Genomic DNA, 19615 nt, shown 5'->3' with positions numbered 1-19615 from the left:
ACGCCCTGACCATACTAAAACAAAGACAAAACAAAGGAACTAAGATCAGAACGTGACACTCTGTCAGGAGGAATGGGCCAAAATTCACCCAACTTATTGTGGGAAGCTTGTAGAAGGCTACCCCAATCGTTTGACCAAAGTTAAACAATGTAAAGGCAATGCTACCAAATACTAATTGAGTGTATGTAAACTTCTGACCCACTGATAATGTGATGAAAGAAATAAAAGCTGAAATTAATCATTCTCTACTATTATTCTGAGATTTCACATTCTTAAAATAAAGTGGTGATCCTAACTGACCTAAGACAGGGCATTTTTACTAGGATTAAATGTCAGCATTTGTATATTAAAAAAAATGGTGTTTAAATGTATTTGTCTAAGGTGTATGTAAACTTCTGACTTCAACTGTACATATCTGTCTCTGGCGTTTTCTCGCTCTGACGTTCTCTCTATCTATATATACAGTATATAACTCTCTCTGACCTTCTCTCTATCTTCACAGCCAGCCCAACACAACAGAAGCACACATGTGTGCGGAAGAGCCTGATTTGTGCCTTCGCCTTTGCATTTATCATCAGCGTAATGCTTATTGCAGCTAACCAGATGCTTCGTAGAGGTATGAAGTAGAAAGCCCTGTCCTCCACTACCAGAAGGGTTGTTTCCTTTGTTATCCTTTCACACTCAACCCAGTGACTAAGCATAGACAAATTGAACTGATAGATAGGAACCAAAATAACATGTAATTTTTTTCAGAGACATATATTTAATGACCATTCTGTCCTGAGATCCATTTAGAGCCAAAACACAGACTGAACACCCTGATACCAAAACTGTCAACTGGACTAATGGATATAGGCCAGGAACCTGAGGAACAAAATGTCTTGTTTACCCTTCACCATTAGTTTAAGATGTTCTGAAGGTTACCACCAAACACACTGTATCATACACAAAAAGAAAGAACAAATACTAAGCAATTATACAATCTCTTTGATTCAACTCACCATAATGTTGCCCTATACCATTCACAGGGTCATTTATTAGCCTTCTATTTCCTATGAGGTAAATGAGTAAAGCTGTAGTGTCTGTGCTCTATTGCTAACCATGTTGTCTGAAACATATCGACATTACTAGTGTATATCATGTGGCATTTACAGCCTGCCCTTGCAAAGCACGTAGCCAATGGCATTTTTTCCCCTACATACATTTGTATTCAACATCACATAAAGAACATGCACAGTACATACACAACATAACTCTGCAGTACCAACGGCAGTTTCTAAAGAAAGTATCCGACCTGTTGTAGAGAAGGAATTTAGAGATGTGGAGATATCATTTGGGGAATTTAGAGATGTGGAGATATCATTTGGGGAATTTAGAGACGTGGAGATATCATTTGGGGAATTTAGAGATGTGGCGATATCATTTGGGGAATTTCGTAGACACAGATAATAATAGTTATCATCAGCAAACCTGAGATGCATCTGCCAATCTCTATCTCTTGAGTCACTGTTCCGATTGCTGGCTCACCCCAATTCTCCTTCTAAACACACAGCACATGTACATGTAAATAATACCACGTAGTATGATTTGTGTACTTCCTCTGTGGTGTTTACCTTCAAAGTCAGATGTATTTATTGAAATGATTATGCAAATGATAGTTATTATTGCAAAAAAGTACGCCGTAGATTAACGTTTTGTGTAAATATTTCTATTCTGTGAATGTGGAGACAGTTTCAAAGGACATTTAAACATATTTTTTGTTTGGCTTTTGACATGGTCCACCAAAAACAACATTAAGCTATTGTTTAGATTTTTTACATGGTTCTATTTTCTTAATAGAAGAAGAGATACTTTATATCAAAGATCAAGAATGCAAACATATACTTTTTTTTTTTAAATTAGGGTTCTTATGTATAATTCCCAGGTTTACTGAAACATCATTCTAACACATTTAGTAACCTGCTAATTGCCATGTACTTAAATTTGACATTTTGCTCTTTTGTCATATTTATTTTTTAGAAATCTATGTTTTCTCCTTATCATATATGAAGAATTTAACTATCATTTTAATGAAATGCTATATATATTCTCTTGCTCTTTTTATCACAAGCTGAATCAAGTCTGTATCATACCAGAAAATAGTATATCAAATAATGAAAAAGAACAGGGCTTGCAATAGTCTACCTTGATGAGGGTGACAAAATGTTGCTCGGTTATCTGTTCATATATGAGAAATAACTATTTGACATTATATGCATTTGCGCAAATGTGAAATAGCCAGTGTAATAGACAATACATACAAAAATAGTAAAGCAATGATATTGTATATGACCGATGTTACATTGCATTAATGAGGAGAGATATGTTAATGTACAGTTTGTTGAGAGTGATCTGATGTTTTTTCATATCCCTCAATGTGTTGTCATATGAAGCAGTTTTGTTCTCTATATGTGACTGTGATTTGCATCAAGTCAAACATAGTGCAGCTCTGATACTTTGTGCCAAACGCGGGGGGGAAATGCACATATCAATCATTTCAGAATAACATGTTTTAGGGATCGAATATTCTTGATAGAAACATAACTTGCAAACAAATGTATTTCTTATCAGAAACAAATGTCTTGCAAATAAAAACTAACGCAATATACTGTATACTGTATGGACATGGTGTATAGAAATGACCTCTCATGTGAACCTTCAAGTGTCCTCGCACTGTCTGTTGTTGCCTTTGGTTGAACTTTCTAAGGCATTCTTTCAGCATCAGTAATCTCATCCTATGCACTGTAATTGCACATATGTACCCGTCACCACATCAAATATACATTTAAAAACATGATGTCTGGATGCATGTTGTCCAATAAACAAACACAAACGTAATAGCCTTGTCAAATGTTGTTTTCATACCTACCGTACGGATACTGTAACTTTCAAGGGAACATACATGAGTATTGTAATGTTTTAAGCTCTAGTGTGTACAAGTCTCCCACGCCGCGCAAGCGTTCACACGCCACATCTATTTCTATGGGCACAAGCACTGTTTATGACACAAACTGTTCACACCCCTCTTGTTGGTGGAGAGAATTTTGCAGGTTCAAAGCTTATTTCCTGAAATTCTACACATTTTGTCATGGGGTGCAAAGAAAACTTTGCCGTTTCTAAAGCAGATTTGCTTGCAATTCTATACATTTTGCCATGTCTAATATGTTTTCATGTGTTATTTGAGTGACAAAAAAATGACAACAATATGTATGGGCTAAAAAAACAAAATAAGAAAACGTTAGCTGACATGGGCTAGTTGACCTGGACATTTCTGACAAGTTATAAATAGCTCTCTAAGGTATGCCATTGACTAGCATAACAAGAGGAACTGATGATGCACTACCCAATTTTGAAATTACACCTTGTGCATTCTACTATTACAACTTTCAAGAGTACGTTTAAAGCCGGACTGAGTTCCTGAACAAAAAAACCCAATATATATATATATATATATTATTGTAATTTTGTGTGGGGGGACGCCGTGCCACTCCTGCCGACCCCTTGCGCCACCCCTTGCGGGCGCACCCCACAGTTTGGAAACCATGTGTTATGTTGTGAGCCAATAGGTGATATATACATTCATATAAGATGGTCTCAAAATCTACTCAGGGAAGTTACTAGAATGTGACAGAAATGAGGAAATTATACCGAATTGTGTAGCTGCTTTCTAATGAGTTTGAATATGAATCTTCCAGCTGCTTTCTGTGACAACACCATTAGTGTTGTGGCTGTATCAATAGGGTTTAAACCCAACAGGACAGATGGTGGCCCTCCCTTCAGACAGACGTAAGGAGCTCTGGTTCCCTGGGACTCAAATCCCAGCATGTGAAGACAGGACAACTTCTTATACCGATCAGTGGCAGACATCATTAAGAGATAGCGCTGGGTGATATGGACAAAATCCGTATCGCAATAAACTGCCTGAATTGATGCAATAACGATAAATAGTACGATACGTTCATAACAATGTGCACCACCGTTAAAAAAAAATCTTTTAAACTACTACTACTGGTTTGATGGTTGTATGGGTCCCATTAACAACCACCCATAGTAGCAAACATATTTCATTTCAAACTTCACATTTCTCTCGTATAGGCTACTTGTTGTAATAAACTACATCAGCAAAATGCCTGCGATAAGTAATCGGTATGGTCGGTGTCGATAGTTTTCAGTTTATCATCCCACTTCTGTTACGAAACATCCCAGTAAACCATACAGTGATGGAAAAGGAGACAGACTGGGTAGGAGACAGACTGGGTAGGAGACAGATTTGGTAGGAGACAGACTGGGTAGGAGACAGACTGGGTAGGAGACAGACTGGGTAGGAGACAGATTTGGTAGGAGACAGATTTGGTAGGAGACAGACTTGGTGGGAGACAGACTTGGTGGGAGACAGACTTGGTAGGAGACAGACTGGGTAGGAGACAGACTGGGTAGGAGACAGACTGGGTAGGAGACAGATTTGGTAGGAGACAGACTGGGTAGGAGACAGACTGGGTAGGAGTCAGATTTGGTAGGAGACAGACTGGGTAGGAGACAGACTTGGTAGGAGACAGACTGGGTAGGAGGCAGACTGGGTAGGAGACAGACTGAGACAGACTGAGACAGACTGGGTAGGAGACAGACTGGGTAGGAGACAGACTGGGTAGGAGACAGACTTGGTAGGAGACAGACTGGGTAGGAGTCAGATTTGGTAGGAGCCAGACTGGGTAGGAGACAGACTTGGTAGGAGACAGACTTGGTAGGAGACAGACTTGGTAGGAGACAGACTGGGTAGGAGACAGACTGGGTAGGAGACAGACTGGGTAGAAGACAGATTTGGTAGGAGACAGACTTGGTAGGAGACAGACTTGGTAGGAGACAGACTGGGTAGGAGACAGACTGGGTAGGAGACAGACTGAGACAGACTGGGTAGGAGACAGACTGGGTAGAAGACAGACTTGGTAGGAGACAGACTGGGTAGGAGACAGACTGGGTAAGAGACAGACTGGGTAAGAGACAGACTGGGTAGGAGACAGACTGGGTAGGAGACAGACTGGGTAAGAGACAGACTGGGTAAGAGACAGACTGGGTAGGAGACAGACTGGGTAGGAGACAGACTGGAAATTGGAATGTCAATGTCCTTGGTCCATTTCACTTTCTTTTCATCCTACCATATTAAATCACAAGAGAAGTCATACCAGAGAGGAGAGTGAATTGAAAGTTCTGTTTTAGGTGACTATAATTATGAATCAATTATTCATATGGCAAAATACCAGGAAACCTGTATGAAATTCCCACCCACAGCCTCTAGGGTCTGAACTACAGAATGGAACTTCTTTCTGCCCTGTTTCCTAACATGATGCAAATGATAAAGACAGTGAATACTCAAGTGTGATTGATAAAGTGACATTATCTGAAGATAAATCAGCAGTAAAACATATGGCTATGCTGTTGTATGAAAATATATTTTCAAAGGATGGATGGGTGGTATATTAACCTGACAGCCAACCTAGCATTAATATTATATCACCATGAATGTAAAATCAAGTGTAAAATCAATACACCACAGTAAAGGCAAGGTTCCGTTGGAAACAGATGAAACATAGTTGACAATAATAAGTTAGTTACTGTCCCATTGCAAATAAAATCTGTCATTTGATCACGCAGCTCAATTTTCTATGAAACCAAGCAACTAAGCTAAAAACATTCAAATTCCTACACAGTATTCTTCACAGATACTTTGTTTATTGTTGTTTCACCAGTTACTGCCCAAAGGGTTCCCAAATCTCTGGTTGTTTACGTGTCAGAATCCTACTTGATGATATTGTGTCTTGACAAGCTGATGACCCGAGAGGCTCTAACATGGAGGCTCTCACTGAATTCTGAGTTTAGTTCCAAACAAGGCATGCCTTCTCTTTACCCCTCTGACAGTGACAGGGCTATGACTCACACACAGGGAAAGCACTCCCTTTCTCCCTCGAGGTCCTCCATCTCACAACACGAGTCTGGCAGACTGTCTATAACATTCCCCTAAGGGGACTTTGGCAGACACTAGTTGCTGGCTTTAACTGGCCAAAGATCTCTCAAAGGACTCTAATGGCGCTAAGGGAGGGCTCCAGAAGTGATGAGACAGAAGGGGATGGATGTGACTGGCAGAACAATTTAGACTTTCAGACAGACTTTGGATCATATTGACGACTGTATGTTTGGTCTCCTGGGAGAAGAACAGAAATGAATTGTTTACTTGATCATTAGGAACTTATTGAATGCTGGTATATAGCCAAAGTATACAATAAAGTGAAATGATGTAATGGATCTGAAGAAGGAAATGGTGCCCATACACCACAGTGCTGTTTATAATGGCTTTCTTTCAGCAGTGCAGATATGCAGAAACAAATTCAAATTGAATGATGGTAATCTATGCCTTTATTCCTTTTCCATCTTTTTTATTTTGCATATCTGGTTTCCTGACTCCTCATCACCCTTCCTAAGACTGTAACACATACCATCTTAGCAAAGAGAAGAGTCGAAATAAATGATATTCTAGGGGACTACAAAATCGAATAATATCGAACTCCCTTTGAAAACATCTAGACAACTTCCCAGACAATGAAAAAAAGAAATCTCTGAGACACATTTTAAGTTTAGCATATTTTTGTGGATAGAGTAAGACTCAACACTTCTGTTTTAAAGATTCATACAACATGTTATTCTCCTGAGATTTGCCAAGCCGTTGAAAGTATTTATACTTGTTCGAAGAGAAACAGAGGTCGGTGCCGTTTCAGATGGGGGAGGATGATTCGTTTTTTTAATGAGCACGGGCTTATTTATATTACAGCATATTGGATGACTGCCATTCATATTCCCATCACCCAGCTCAATGTAACATCAATAGGTTTAGGCTACTATAAAACACAAAAAAATGTCCTGTACCGATCATGAGTTTGCTACAACCTAGCATATTATTTAAAGTTTACAATGTAGGTGCACAGGTAAAGAGAATTTTGAGTAATCAAGGTGACAGTGACACATTCAATACCGCCTTGCACACTCTTGCCTGCATCTATCTGATCTAGGGTGTAACCATTAGTCCAACAGTTGCAAATTTGAGTTTCTATTGGACAAGCATGTTTATCTCCATTTCATTCCGTTTAAGAAACGTTTTCAACAGAATCGACGGAATGAATACACCCCATATCACACACAAACAGCTCACTTTCATAGCTGCCACATAAAAACAGCATGATCACTTTGCTCATTGTATATATAATTCCTTCTTGCAACTATATATGTGCTCTCCTCCTCTCTCCTTTTTCCTTCGCTTGTGGACTTCAAGTGCACAACGTGTTAGCTGTCTGTGACCAGGCGGAAAAACCTTTCCAGGCCAAACCTTCATATTATGACCGCTAACCACTACACACAGCCTACATCATTGTCACTTCATAGTCAACTAGAACTATTAGAACTTAGTAAACCCGCCACAATCATGCAGTACAGTATAGAGTCAGAAAACAGTTAAGCAGCTACACCAACGGCCCCAGTTACAATATATTAATAAAACCAAAAGCTTACATTGACTTGGAAGAGTTCCCGTGTTGGATAGCTATAGCTAGCTAGCTAAAATAGCATGCCCCTTTGTTTGAGCCGGGTGTTTGAGTAGGCTAAACTAGCTAGCTGCATAAGCAGTTTAGCCGTTACACTGGTGGGCCCCGGTGGCAATAAATGAATAAAACCAAAAGCTTACATTGACTTGGAAGTTACAGTATTGAATAGTCATAGCCAGCTAGCTAACGAATCATCCCTCTCTGTTTGAGGCGGGTGTTTGAGTAGGCTAAACTATTTAGCTGTATTTGCTAGCTAAGTAAATGTGAAAGTAAAAAAACACAACCAAATCTCTCTCTCTCTCTGTTGCGTTTCCTTAATTTTGGATATGAATGTTCAAAACTGTTCAACTATTGTCTTTCTCTCTCTTTGAGTCAACTACTCACCACATGTTATGCACTGCATTGCTAACTAGCTGTAACTAATGCTTCCAGTACTAGATTCATTCTCTAATCCTTTGATTGGGTGGAGAACATGTCAGTTCATGTTGCAAGAGCTCTGATAGGTTGGAGGACATACTCAGGAAGCTGTCATAACTACTGTGTAAGGCTATGGGGGGTGAGAACCATGAGCCTCCTAGGTTTTGTATTGAAGTCAATGTACCCAGAGGAGGACAGAAGCTTGCTATCCTCCTGTTAAACATGGTGCTACCCTACAGAGTGCTGCTGAGGCAGAACATTGTGTTTTAATCAATTATTTGGTTAAGTGAATCTGTATTTAGTATAGTTTTATCTAAAAATGTTGTTTTTTTTGTTTCACTATTTCGATTTTTATGAAATTCATTGAGGAGGATGGTCCTCCCGTTCCTCCTCTAAGGAGCATCCACTGAAGAGTAAGATGAAATGGTTGGACGGTTTTAAAACAGGATCTACGTTTGGAATAGTGCCTGCAGGTACTGAATTACTGAGAGGCAAGAGAACAACTGGGGGTAAGCCTTGGACTTGTTCCCCAAAAGGCGATGCAGAAGGTTGCTCGTCTCTTAATTAAATGTTTAGACTTTTGGTGCTTGTCTCGGGAAGGGGAGAATGTGCCCAATCTCAATAATGATTCATTCATGCATCTCGGACTACCTACCAATGATGGGTCCAACCAAGCAGCCGCCTACACCACGAATATATGATAAATTATCCCACTTTGTCTTTACCAACTATTATTGCGGCATAATACATTAATCAACCTTTATCTTTCATTAATTTTCAATCAACCTTTGAATTCCAAACAAGGCAGTGAAATGTTTATTAGATACTTATCAGCCAAATATGAATTTCCAATTGTTTTATGTTGTCGTTTTCTAGAACTGCATAATGATCTACATTCTTACCATGATAAATCCATGTGTTGACCCTAATTCCAAGCTATCTACTAGTGGGATATATAAGATGAAAAGATTACATTAATGATTAATGACCAATCTGTGAAATGAGGTTTGACCTGGCTGGCATGTGCTGCTCCTCAAACAACTGAATCAACATCTGTTCCTGGTGCATATGCTTTCAGCAGACAAGCTGAAGACTTGCTGCTAGGGAACCATTTCTCTTACAACTGTGTGTGTTACAAATCAAAAGAAAAAAAAATCGGTAGTGTTGATTTGGTGTTTACTCTGCATTTAACCTTAATCCCATACAGTTCAGATTCGATGCTTGAATGACTGGATTGTGAAAAACAAACCGACTCACAGTCACAGCGAATGGACCTCTGCTACTGCCTGGTGCCTAGAGCACAAGTCGATAACGAAACATCTGTAGGGACTTCTGTAGAATAACAAAAACAACACAAGCTGCTTTTAGTAACACCTATGTCAAACGCAATCACTCTCGCCAGAACGTCCAACGTCAACCTGTTGTAAAATAGCCTACTGCGATATTTCCAAGACACAGGCAACTTGTTTAATCATGGATTCAAGGAAGATCGCCTCTATGTGCAACAGAGCTCCAACGGGATTCGGCTTTGTAAGTCTCTCTTGCTGAGTTGAGAGAGAGCTTGTTGATGTGTCACATTTCAGCAGGGAATTGACTCAGTATTCAGTACTGCAACTTCTCATTTGTGGAGGTTAAGGTCTTAAAGAGCAGTTATTGTGGTACTGGAGAGCAGTGCAGCTAAAGGGCACAGAGTGTACTGACAATTAAGCAATCAATGTAAGCTGCATATTAATGACATTGAAGTTACTAGTGATAGCTAAACACTGTTGCACTTGGAATTGTGTTTGGGTACAATGACTGTACATGTTGGTGAATAGTTTGAGTACATGCAAAACTACAAGTGTGGATGCAAGTCATCCACAGTAAAATGTAATAACTTTTTGGTAATTACCAACTTGATTATGTGAAGTTATTGTATGCCTGGGAATCTCAGGGCCAGTGACACATATCAAAGCTCTCGGTGGCAGTTACGCAGACACAAAGGCTTTGAGACAAGTCATTAACTGTAGTCCTGCTCCAATATTGGCCTTGCAAGTTTTTATCACAGAGCCCAGAGATGCGAGACAGCCAGCACGGTCATAATAATAATCAGAATATTATTCACACTGCCGGCCAACCAACCAGGGAAGGATCCAGCTGTCCTGTCATCTCCCTCAGGGAGCCTATCTGAAACAAATTGAAAATGTTCTTTTAGGGTGTAGCAGTTTCGGTTTCAATCTGTGTCACTGTCACAGGAAAGGCAGACGCTGCCAGCAAAGGGTCCCTGTCACAGGGTGATGGGACATCCTACCAAGATCTGGGCTGGACCGTAGCTGCCTGGCACATATGGACAGGCCTCCATTAACACACTGAAGTAATGTCCTGAATACCACTTGTTCTGTTATCCCCTAGTTGTTCTTGCAAGTGAAACAGGGGAAATAACAATATGTCCAGTTAAAACACTATTTTATTACCAGAAGATAGGAAATTTAAAACCATTTTGTGACAAAAGTGGCCAGCCATCCTTGGTGAGGTAATCACTCGTGGACAGACTACGTAAACATAAATGGTATCGTAGATCTGTCATGATACGGGAAGGTTTGATAACGAGCAGCATTAGTTCCCATGCTTTGGACAAATCACAATTTTCTCTTCTTTCGAAAAACATAAGGGGAGGGAACATTTGGCCAATAGACTTGCCTGTAACTCAGAGAGAGGGTGGAGCTCTTTGTTCCGGTTCCGATCCTCGTTCTCTTAATACGGACCCAGAACTTAATCGGAGGTAAAACAGTATGCCATCCATTATAAATAAATCATCCCAACATGGACAAACCACTTTCCATTCACATAGAATATGTGGAAGGAAGCAAATTACAAAATACAAAAGTAATTTTTTAAATAAACTCAGCAAAAAAAGAAACATCCCTTCTTCAGAACCCCGTCTTTCAAAGAGAATTTGTAAAAATCCAAATAACTTCACAGATCTTCATTGTAAAGGGTTTAAACACTGTTACCCATGCTTGTTCAATGAACCATAAACAATTAATGAACATGCACTGGTGGAATGGTCTTTAAGACACAGTTATGAAAACTTAGGACACTAAAGAGGCCTTTCTACTGACTCTGAAAAACACCAGAAAAAGATGTCCAGGGTCTCTGCTCATCTGCGTGAACATGTCTTAGGCATGCTGCGAGGCATGAGGACTGCAGATGTGGCCTGGGCAATAAATTGCAATGCTCGTACTGTGAGACGCCTAAGACAGAGCTACAGAGAGACAGGACGTACAGCTGATCGTCCTCGCAGCGGCAGACCACGTGTAACAACACCTGCACAGGATCGGTACATCTGAACATCATACCTGCAGGACAGATATAGGATTGCAACAACTGCTCAAGTTATACCAGGAACGCACAATCACTCCACCAGTGCTCAGACTGTCCGCAATAGGCTGAGAGGATGGACTGAGGGCTTGTAGGCTTGTTGTAAGGCAGGTCCTTACCAGATATCACCAGCAACAACGTCGCCTATGGGCACAAACCCACCGTCGCTGGACCAAACAGGACTGACAAAAAGGGCTCTTCACTGACGAGTCGTGGTTTTGTCTCACCAGGGGTGATGGTCGGATTCGCGTTTATCGTCAAAGGAATGAGCATTACACCGAGGCATGTACACTGGAGCGGGATCGATTTGGAGGTGGAGGGTCCGTCATGGTCTGGGGCGGTGTGTCACAGCATCACCGGACTGAGCTTGTTGTCATTGCAGGCAATCTCATCTTACAGGGAAGACATCCCCCTCTCTCATGTGGTACCCTTTCTGCAGGCTCATCCTGACATGACCCTCCAGCATGACAATGCCACCAGCCATACTGCTCGTTCTGTGTGTGATTTCCTGCAAGACAGGAATGTCAGTGTTCTGCCATGGCCAGCAAAGAGCCCAGAACTCAATGCCATTGAGCATGTCTGGGACCTGTTGAATCGGAGGGTGAGGGCTAGGGCCATTCCCCCCAGAAATGTCCGGGAACTTGCAGGTGCCTTCGTGGAAGAGTGGGGTAACATCCCACAGCAAGAACTGGCAAATCTGGTGCAGTCAATGAGATGCACTGTAGTACTTAATGCAGCTGGTGGCCACACCAGATACTGACTGTTACTTTTGATTTTGACCCCCCTTTGTTCATGGACACATTATTCCATTTCTGTTAGTCACGTCTGTGGAACTTGTTTTGTTTATGTCTCAGTTGTTGAATTTTGTTATGTTCATACAAATATTTACACGTTAAGTTTGCTGAAAATAAAAGCAGTTGACAGTGAGAGGACGTTTCTTTTTTTTGCTGAGTCTATATCACAGTAGCAACTCCTGTTATGTTGCTTTCCTGAGGCCATCATTTAAAAAGCATTAGAACCTCACATTCTGTACATTTCCAACTCAGAATACATTTTCTTGAAAACGAGGACCTACTCAACAAAATCTCTGCATGCACGCAACTGAATTTTAATGTAGTCGGTGAAGGAGAAAATCAATTAAAATGTGTTACAAATTCACTCACTTCTATCAAGTCAAAGTTTGAGCCCTAATAGCAATTAATGATCCGTTCTTGCATCACCACATCAAACTTTGAGCAAAAAATGGTGACCCAGCTTTAAAGCTCCCATGCAGTCTTAATCATTTTAAAATCACTGTATGTCTAATAAATGACTGTGTGTTTATTTCACGAAAATATTTATTTCCCTGAGGCTCCTTTTGCCATTGAAATGCTCAGTCTGATTGTGTGGGTGTGTTGATACAAATGTAAATATATTAACATACACAACCCTGACTGGCGGATAGGATCGTCTTGACTCTGAGCCTACCCTGCTTACCCCTTCAAAGTAGGATGAGTATACAAATAAAAGATGACTGGTCATAGGTCAGAATATTCAGATCAGTTACCAAAAAAATCCACCCCACCTGAACAGGTTGAAATTCCAGTTCTTTTTTTTTTTTTTTACAAACAGCTCTTACACGAAAAAGGCATTACCATAATTTTAACAAATTTCAGGTTGTTATTTTGACCTCAGTGTGGAACTGTCATTAACTGCAATGCCCCTTCAACCCCATTCAGTTCTGACTTTGACTTTCCATCCTCCAGGGGGAGGGGGCAGAAGGGAAGGAGGAAGGTCAGGAATGGTGAGGAAATGTGGCGGTATGTCATTCTCTGGTTGATTATTTTCATCCTCCTCATCTTCCTCTTTCAGAACACTGTAGAGAGTAAAATAGTTTAAGAAAAGGAGAAAAGTATATTTTCACACTAACTGTATCAAATCTGACTCCATGCAAGCGTTAATAACATTTTAGCATTAACATGCACTGTATGTAAGCACTGACAGCCTTTGACCATTGATTCATACTGTACCTTCCACTGCTTAGGGCGGCTCTCTTCTTCTCTCTCCTGGTGAGCCACTCCTCTATGCTCCGCTCAGGGGACGCTCTGTGCTCCGGGTCCTCTCTGCTCCGTCTTTCATCTAGACATTAGACTACACCTCTTAATATGGATTTCATTAACACAATCACCTTTGGAGCTTTGAATTCTGAGTGAAATTAGTGAAGATGATTACTATTAGAGATTTCATTGAACCACCTAAATTAACAGAGTGGCATTGTGTGTTCATAATTGAAATACCAGAGTACTTGCCACCATAATGACGGAAAATTGCACTTCTTAAAAATGTTATCATCGTGCAAGGTGCGACAACAGCATTGCCCATAAATTAACACTCTCAATATGAGGACCATGTCCATGGCAGACAGTGCCATCTTGTGGAAACAACTCACCTTCAATCTGCATTCTTAGGTTCTCCATGTCCCTCTCTGACATGTGAGAGAACCTACAGTTGTTGCCAAACACACACTGGCCTGATGCAAAGGACCAAAAAAAATAAAGCATCACACACCGATAGTTGTGAGGGTCTTTCATTAAAATGTTCATTATATATATCTTTGTCGTATTTACCCGTCTGAAGAAATTTCCTGCAGGGTTTCTTAGTTTGTTCATCATACAGGATGGCTGCTGCATCTGTGATGAAAGAAGAGGTGTCATATTGTCCTCAGCCTGTTACGACAAGTACCTGTCAGATGTCGCCAGAAGATACCAACCCTAACGGAAAACGTACAGTAGCCATAGCAGCCACTTTGGAATGGCAGTGTCAGCCAATTATCTCCTTTGTTGTTCAACGTGATGTGCCATTCAATAATGGCTGCCGTGGTTACTGCTAGCTAGCGTGAAGACGATAAGGGCAGATTTCCAGGAAAACTGGCTGTAAGTATTTCAATCTTCTCGATGGAGCAGTGTGGATAAAGGTAAACATTTGGAGTACAGTGGCATATCCCCATCCCTGCATTGAGGTATGTTTTCTGACCACAGTGCAGCTCCGTGTAAAACAAGCGTAAGGGTAGGATTGGTATCTTCTGGGAACTGTCATAACAACAATGGACTGCAATTTCAATTTAGAAAAGGACTCGAACTAAAATGTATTTGATCACATCATTCTGAATTGAACCCCAACCATCTCTTTATTCTGTTATTTTTGTTTAATCACGTTACATGTCTCCTAATTGGTTACTGTGTCAAACATTTAAGCCCTGATCTGATGATCTGAAGTCAAAACACGGTCGGCCCTCCTATTCAAAAAAAATATGTGTCTACTGAAATGCCAAGTAAATAAAGCCTTTTTAAATCAAGAAGTGCCTGCATTCATTCTTTAAGAGTGCAAGATAATTATTTTTTCTACATTTAACGTTTACGAAGTGGTGGCCACCATTCTCTTTATTTTTTTTCTGCCAGTCTATAGAGTGCCCTTTTTCAAAGAGCACCTTATACCAACACCTTTTTAAAGCTAAATCAATTTTTAGAGTTACAAATTAATGATATGTACCCACTGGTTCTTAAAAGAATACAGCTTATAAATGCCTCATGAGCTTAGCTTAACTGTATTCAGAATACTAAATACAGTGCCTTGCGAAAGTATTCGGCCCCCTTGAACTTTGCGACCTTTTGCCACATTTCAGGCTTCAAACATAAAGATATAAAACTGTATTTTTTTGTGAATAATCAACAACAAGTGGGACACAATCATGAAGTGGAACGACATTTATTGGATATTTCAAACTTTTTTAACAAATCAAAAACTGAAAAATTGGGCGTGCAAAATTATTCAGCCCCCTTAAGTTCATACTTTGTAGCGCCACCTTTTGCTGCGATTACAGCTGTAAGTCGCTTGGGGTATGTCTCTATCAGTTTTGCACATCGAGAGACTGACATTTTTTCCCATTCCTCCTTGCAAAACAGCTCGAGCTCAGTGAGGTTGGATGGAGAGCATTTGTGAACAGCAGTTTTCAGTTCTTTCCACAGATTCTCGATTGGATTCAGGTCTGGACTTTGACTTGGCCATTCTAACACCTGGATATGTTTATTTTTGAACCATTCCATTGTAGATTTTGCTTTATGTTTTGGATCATTGTCTTGTTGGAAGACAAATCTCCGTCCCAGTCTCAGGTCTTTTGCAGACTCCATCAGGTTTTCTTCCAGAATGGTCCTGTATTTGGCTCCATCCATCTTCCCATCAATTTTAACCATCTTCCCTGTCCCTGCTGAAGAAAAGCAGGCCCAAACCATGATGCTGCCACCACCATGTTTGACAGTGGGGATGGTGTGTTCAGGGTGATGAGCTGTGTTGCTTTTACGCCAAACATAACGTTTTGCTTTGTTGCCAAAAAGTTCAATTTTGGTTTCATCTGACCAGAGCACCTTCTTCCACATGTTTGGTGTGTCTCCCAGGTGGCTTGTGGCAAACTTTAAACGACACTTTTTATGGAGATCTTTAAGAAATGGCTTTCTTTTTGCCACTCTTCCATAAAGGCCAGATTTGTGCAATATACGATTGATTGTTGTCCTATGGACAGAGTCTCCCACCTCAGCTGTAGATCTCTGCAGTTCATCCAGAGTGATCATGGGCCTCTTGGCTGCATCTCTGATCAGTCTTCTCCTTGTATGAGCTGAAAGTTTAGAGGGACGGCCAGGTCTTGGTAGATTTGCAGTGGTCTGATACTCCTTCCATTTCAATATTAATCGCTTGCACAGTGCTCCTTGGGATGTTTAAAGCTTGGGAAATCTTTTTGTATCCAAATCCGGCTTTAAACTTCTTCACAACAGTATCTCGGACCTGCCTGGTGTGTTCCTTGTTCTTCATGATGCTCTCTGCGCTTTTAACGGACCTCTGAGACTATCACAGTGCAGGTGCATTTATACGGAGACTTGATTACACACAGGTGGATTGTATTTATCATCATTAGTCATTTAGGTCAACATTGGATCATTCAGAGATCCTCACTGAACTTCTGGAGAGAGTTTGCTGCACTGAAAGTAAAGGGGCTGAATAATTATGCACGCCCAATTTTTCAGTTTTTGATTTGTTAAAAAAGTTTGAAATATCCAATAAATGTCGTTCCACTTCATGATTGTGTCCCACTTGTTGTTGATTCTTCACAAAAAAATACAGTTTTATATCTTTATGTTTGAAGCCTGAAATGTGGCAAAAGGTCGCAAAGTTCAAGGGGGCCGAATACTTTCGCAAGGCACTGTATATGCTTGTTTTACGCCAATGTTTGTAAACAAAGTAAATCTAAACAAACACTGTATAGTCTAAAAAACATGGTTAAAACAATAATTCTGATATTATCGATGGTCAGGCCCTGTCCTTGCATCCAAAGCTCTGTCTAGGCATTTGGGAGTGATTACATTTCTAAAGCCCCATTCCTCAGCTTTCTACGGAAACAGTGGCTTTGTTATTGTTTTAACTACTGTTTGGCCCTTTAAGAACACCATGCAGTTTTTTTCTGACCCCCCAAACCATGTTGGACAAATGGTGCATTCAAGACAACTGGGAACTCCCACCCCAAAAAAAATCTGACTGGGAAAACACTTTTTTTTACAGTCATTCAAAAAATATATATAATGATACTTAACCAGGTAGGACAGTTGAGAACAAGTTCTCATTTACAACTGCGACCTGGCCAAGATAAAGCAAAGCAGTGCGACAAAAACAGAGTTACACATAAACAAACGTACAGTCAATAACACAATAGAAAAATCTATGTTCAGTGTGTGCAAATGTAGAAGAGTAGGGAGGTAGGTAATAAATAGGCCATAGAGGCAAAATAATGACAATTTAGCATTAATACTGGAGTGATAGATGTGCAGATAATGATGTGCAAGTAGAGATACTGGGGTGCAAAAGAGCAAGAGGGTAAGTAACAATATGTGGATGAGCTAGTTGGGTGTGCCATTTACAGATTAGTTGTGTACAGGTACAGTGAATGGTAAGCTGCTCAGACAGTTGATGGTTAAAGTTAGATTGGGAGATATAAGACTCACGCTTCAGAGATTTTTGCAATTCGTTCCAGTCATTGGCAGCAGAGAACTGGAAGGAAAGGCGGCCATCATCCTAGATTTCTGACTTCCCTGACCTGAAAATCACTAACGAAAAGATTTCTCCTAGTCTGAGCTGTTAGTTTTTTTTGTTTGTTCTCAGTTGTCTTAAACACACCATGCAACTCTTGGGAAATGAAATGACTTACCCCTGAAATTGTCAAACCAGGCCTTTTTAGATCTGTGGTGTTGAACACCATACAGGTGTTTTTTCCTGTTGTGCATGTTGTCCTGAAAGGACCGGTCACAGTAGTCACAGTAATACCGCTTCCCCATGGTTGAGATGCTGGCCTTCACTTCAGTCAGCTGTAGGTACCCTCACATCTCTGAAACAAAACACACAATGATTTGCAACAATGACCACCACAATATAGGCCTAATCAAAGTGCTAAGACCTTGAGGTGCTTACCATAAATTCCACTTCAACTTACTGAGCCGGTGTGTAGGACAGTTGGTCCTTTAAACAGAGGGAATTTGAGCCAAAATATCTAAAGCTACTTATTATTAAACTTTCCAAACGTGGGTCTGTTTTAGACCCAAGTCCTCTGCTTACCTCATGTCAAAATACAAGTACCCCACAAGTTATTCCTTTTTTGTCAACATATGGCGCACCTGCTGGACTTTTATTTTGATATGAGGTAAGTGGAGAAGAAGTGGGTATATAGCAGAACCACGTTTGGAAACTCTTTAATAAAAGTTATTTCTTTAGACATTTTGACTCAAATTCCCCCGTGTTAATGACCAACCGTCATGACCACCGGCACAGTACGTTTGTGTAAGTAACGCTATATTTAACTTCTGAGGCGTATTCATTACGCCGAACCTGTTGCAAAACGTTTCCGAAAGCAAACGGAACGAAACGGGGAGGGACTAACCTTACTTTTTTTCAATACAAACGCTCGTGTTGCTCCGTTTGGTTCTTAAACGTTAAACGGCTTCCGAAATTAAAACGCCCCAGCCTTCCTACGCTACGGACTGTTTTTGTGCAACTCAATGCCAATACAAAAGGTACCAATGCTGTAGTGTAAACACACCAGCGTTGCTAATAGCAGCTACTACTGTGTATGCAGGCTTTTGCTCCAACCTTACTCTACACAACTGATTATATAGGCTACTAATCCCGCAACCCCCTGCTCATCAGGGATTTGATTAGTTGAAGCAGGGCTGGTGAGAGCTGACTGCAGACCCTCACTCCAGCCAGAAGGGGAGTGGACGGAACGGAAGCTAACGCAACCTTTGTCTTTCAGTGTAAAGAAATAAGCAATACGAACCCTTTTATGTGAGAATTGAAAGACAATCCAAGGGACACTCCGTAAAGGTTTTCAGCCAACGTTACATTTTAGGAAATTGTTTAGCTGTAAAATGTTAAGTTGTTATGATTTCGAAAAAAGATTATTCGGAGCAAATTAATTTGTCAGCATTTCATCAGCAACACTTAAAATAAGTACATCCGGGTCACGGAATGGCGGACTATTTCAAAATAAAAGTCCCCCACGTAATAGTCGAAAAGTGTCATTAACCTGTAGTTATTCATGATGTATGTTTAAACATTAATAAGGATTCATATTTGTTCATATATAAGTGACATTTGCATTGCATTTGTGTTTTAGAACATGCTCCAAGGTAAAATAAATGCCCCCAATGCAAATGCATGACATATTCGTTTATAGAGAAAAAAATATTATTTGTGCTGACATAAAAGTGAGGTGGGGAGTACTATTGTAGAAGGTAACAAGATGTCTAGTTAATCACTTTAGTACAGTGCTGTAGAGTTCTGTCGTGGAGATTGTTTTTGCATTGCACATCAATAACTTGGGACTGTGGGGCAGTAATATTTGGCCCATTTTTTATTTATTAGGATCCCATAACTGGTAATGAGACCTGATTGTGTTGCCATTAGGTATGACTATGGACTTATTGAATAGTGTTATTAATGGATGCTCTGAGAAGCACGCAATCGTCATAAATAGCACCTATCCACAAGTCAAAGAAAGCGCAAATCCAATACAGGTCAAAGGTCAACAGCACTGGGTTTATCCTTCAGTCAGTCCTAGAAGAAACACAGGCCTATTCCTAATTAGATATGCTCAACTTCTGTGTCCTAGCCTCCTTTTGAACAGGTCAAGGTGAGCC

At 40.4% G+C, this 19615-nt stretch overlaps 2 protein-coding genes across 5 annotated transcripts in view; one reads left to right on the top strand and one right to left on the bottom strand.

Moving 5' to 3' along the window:
• The window catches only part of LOC112219468 (calcium-binding protein 7), a 28976-nt gene extending 26108 nt beyond the window's left edge, over window positions 1–2868 (top strand). Inside the window, exon 5 of the mRNA XM_024380732.2 lies at window positions 503–2868. Within this exon, the coding sequence (XP_024236500.1) occupies window positions 503–627 (125 nt within the window). The 3' untranslated portion in view covers window positions 628–2868. The remainder of the gene's footprint in view (window positions 1–502) is intronic.
• A 9620-nt stretch (window positions 2869–12488) lies between these two features.
• On the bottom strand, window positions 12489–18935 carry zmat5 (zinc finger, matrin-type 5). Of its 4 annotated transcripts, none has more exons than XM_024380733.2 (6): window positions 18754–18935; window positions 17632–17808; window positions 14009–14071; window positions 13831–13911; window positions 13412–13520; window positions 12489–13257 (listed from the first exon to the last, which is right to left on the bottom strand). In XM_024380733.2, the coding sequence occupies exons 2-6, from the start codon at window positions 17756–17758 to the stop codon at window positions 13107–13109; spliced, it is 531 nt and encodes a 176-aa protein (XP_024236501.1). In that variant the 5' UTR covers window positions 17759–17808; window positions 18754–18935; the 3' UTR covers window positions 12489–13106. The 4 variants fall into 4 exon arrangements, with proteins under 4 accessions (XP_024236501.1, XP_024236502.1, XP_024236505.1 ...); XM_024380734.2 differs by lacking the exon at window positions 18754–18935 and adding an exon at window positions 18358–18699; XM_024380737.2 differs by lacking the exon at window positions 18754–18935 and adding an exon at window positions 18363–18699.
• Window positions 18936–19615: the final 680 nt, after the last annotated feature.

Source organism: Oncorhynchus tshawytscha, linkage group LG20 (assembly GCF_018296145.1).
Source record: "Oncorhynchus tshawytscha isolate Ot180627B linkage group LG20, Otsh_v2.0, whole genome shotgun sequence".
NCBI lineage: Eukaryota > Metazoa > Chordata > Actinopteri > Salmoniformes > Salmonidae > Oncorhynchus > Oncorhynchus tshawytscha.
This window is presented reverse-complemented; position numbering and strand designations above follow the sequence as displayed.

Coding starts and splice junctions, on each gene's coding strand:
- zmat5 (XM_024380733.2), bottom strand. CDS start 17,758: ATGGGGAAGCGGTATTACTGTGACTACTGTGACCGGTCCTTTCAGGAC. Junction 14,072..17,631: donor CTGGTTTGACAATTTCAGGG/GTAAGTCATTTC, acceptor CTTTCATCACAG/ATGCAGCAGCCATCCTGTAT. Junction 13,521..13,830: donor CCTAAGAATGCAGATTGAAG/GTGAGTTGTTTC, acceptor TCTAATGTCTAG/ATGAAAGACGGAGCAGAGAG.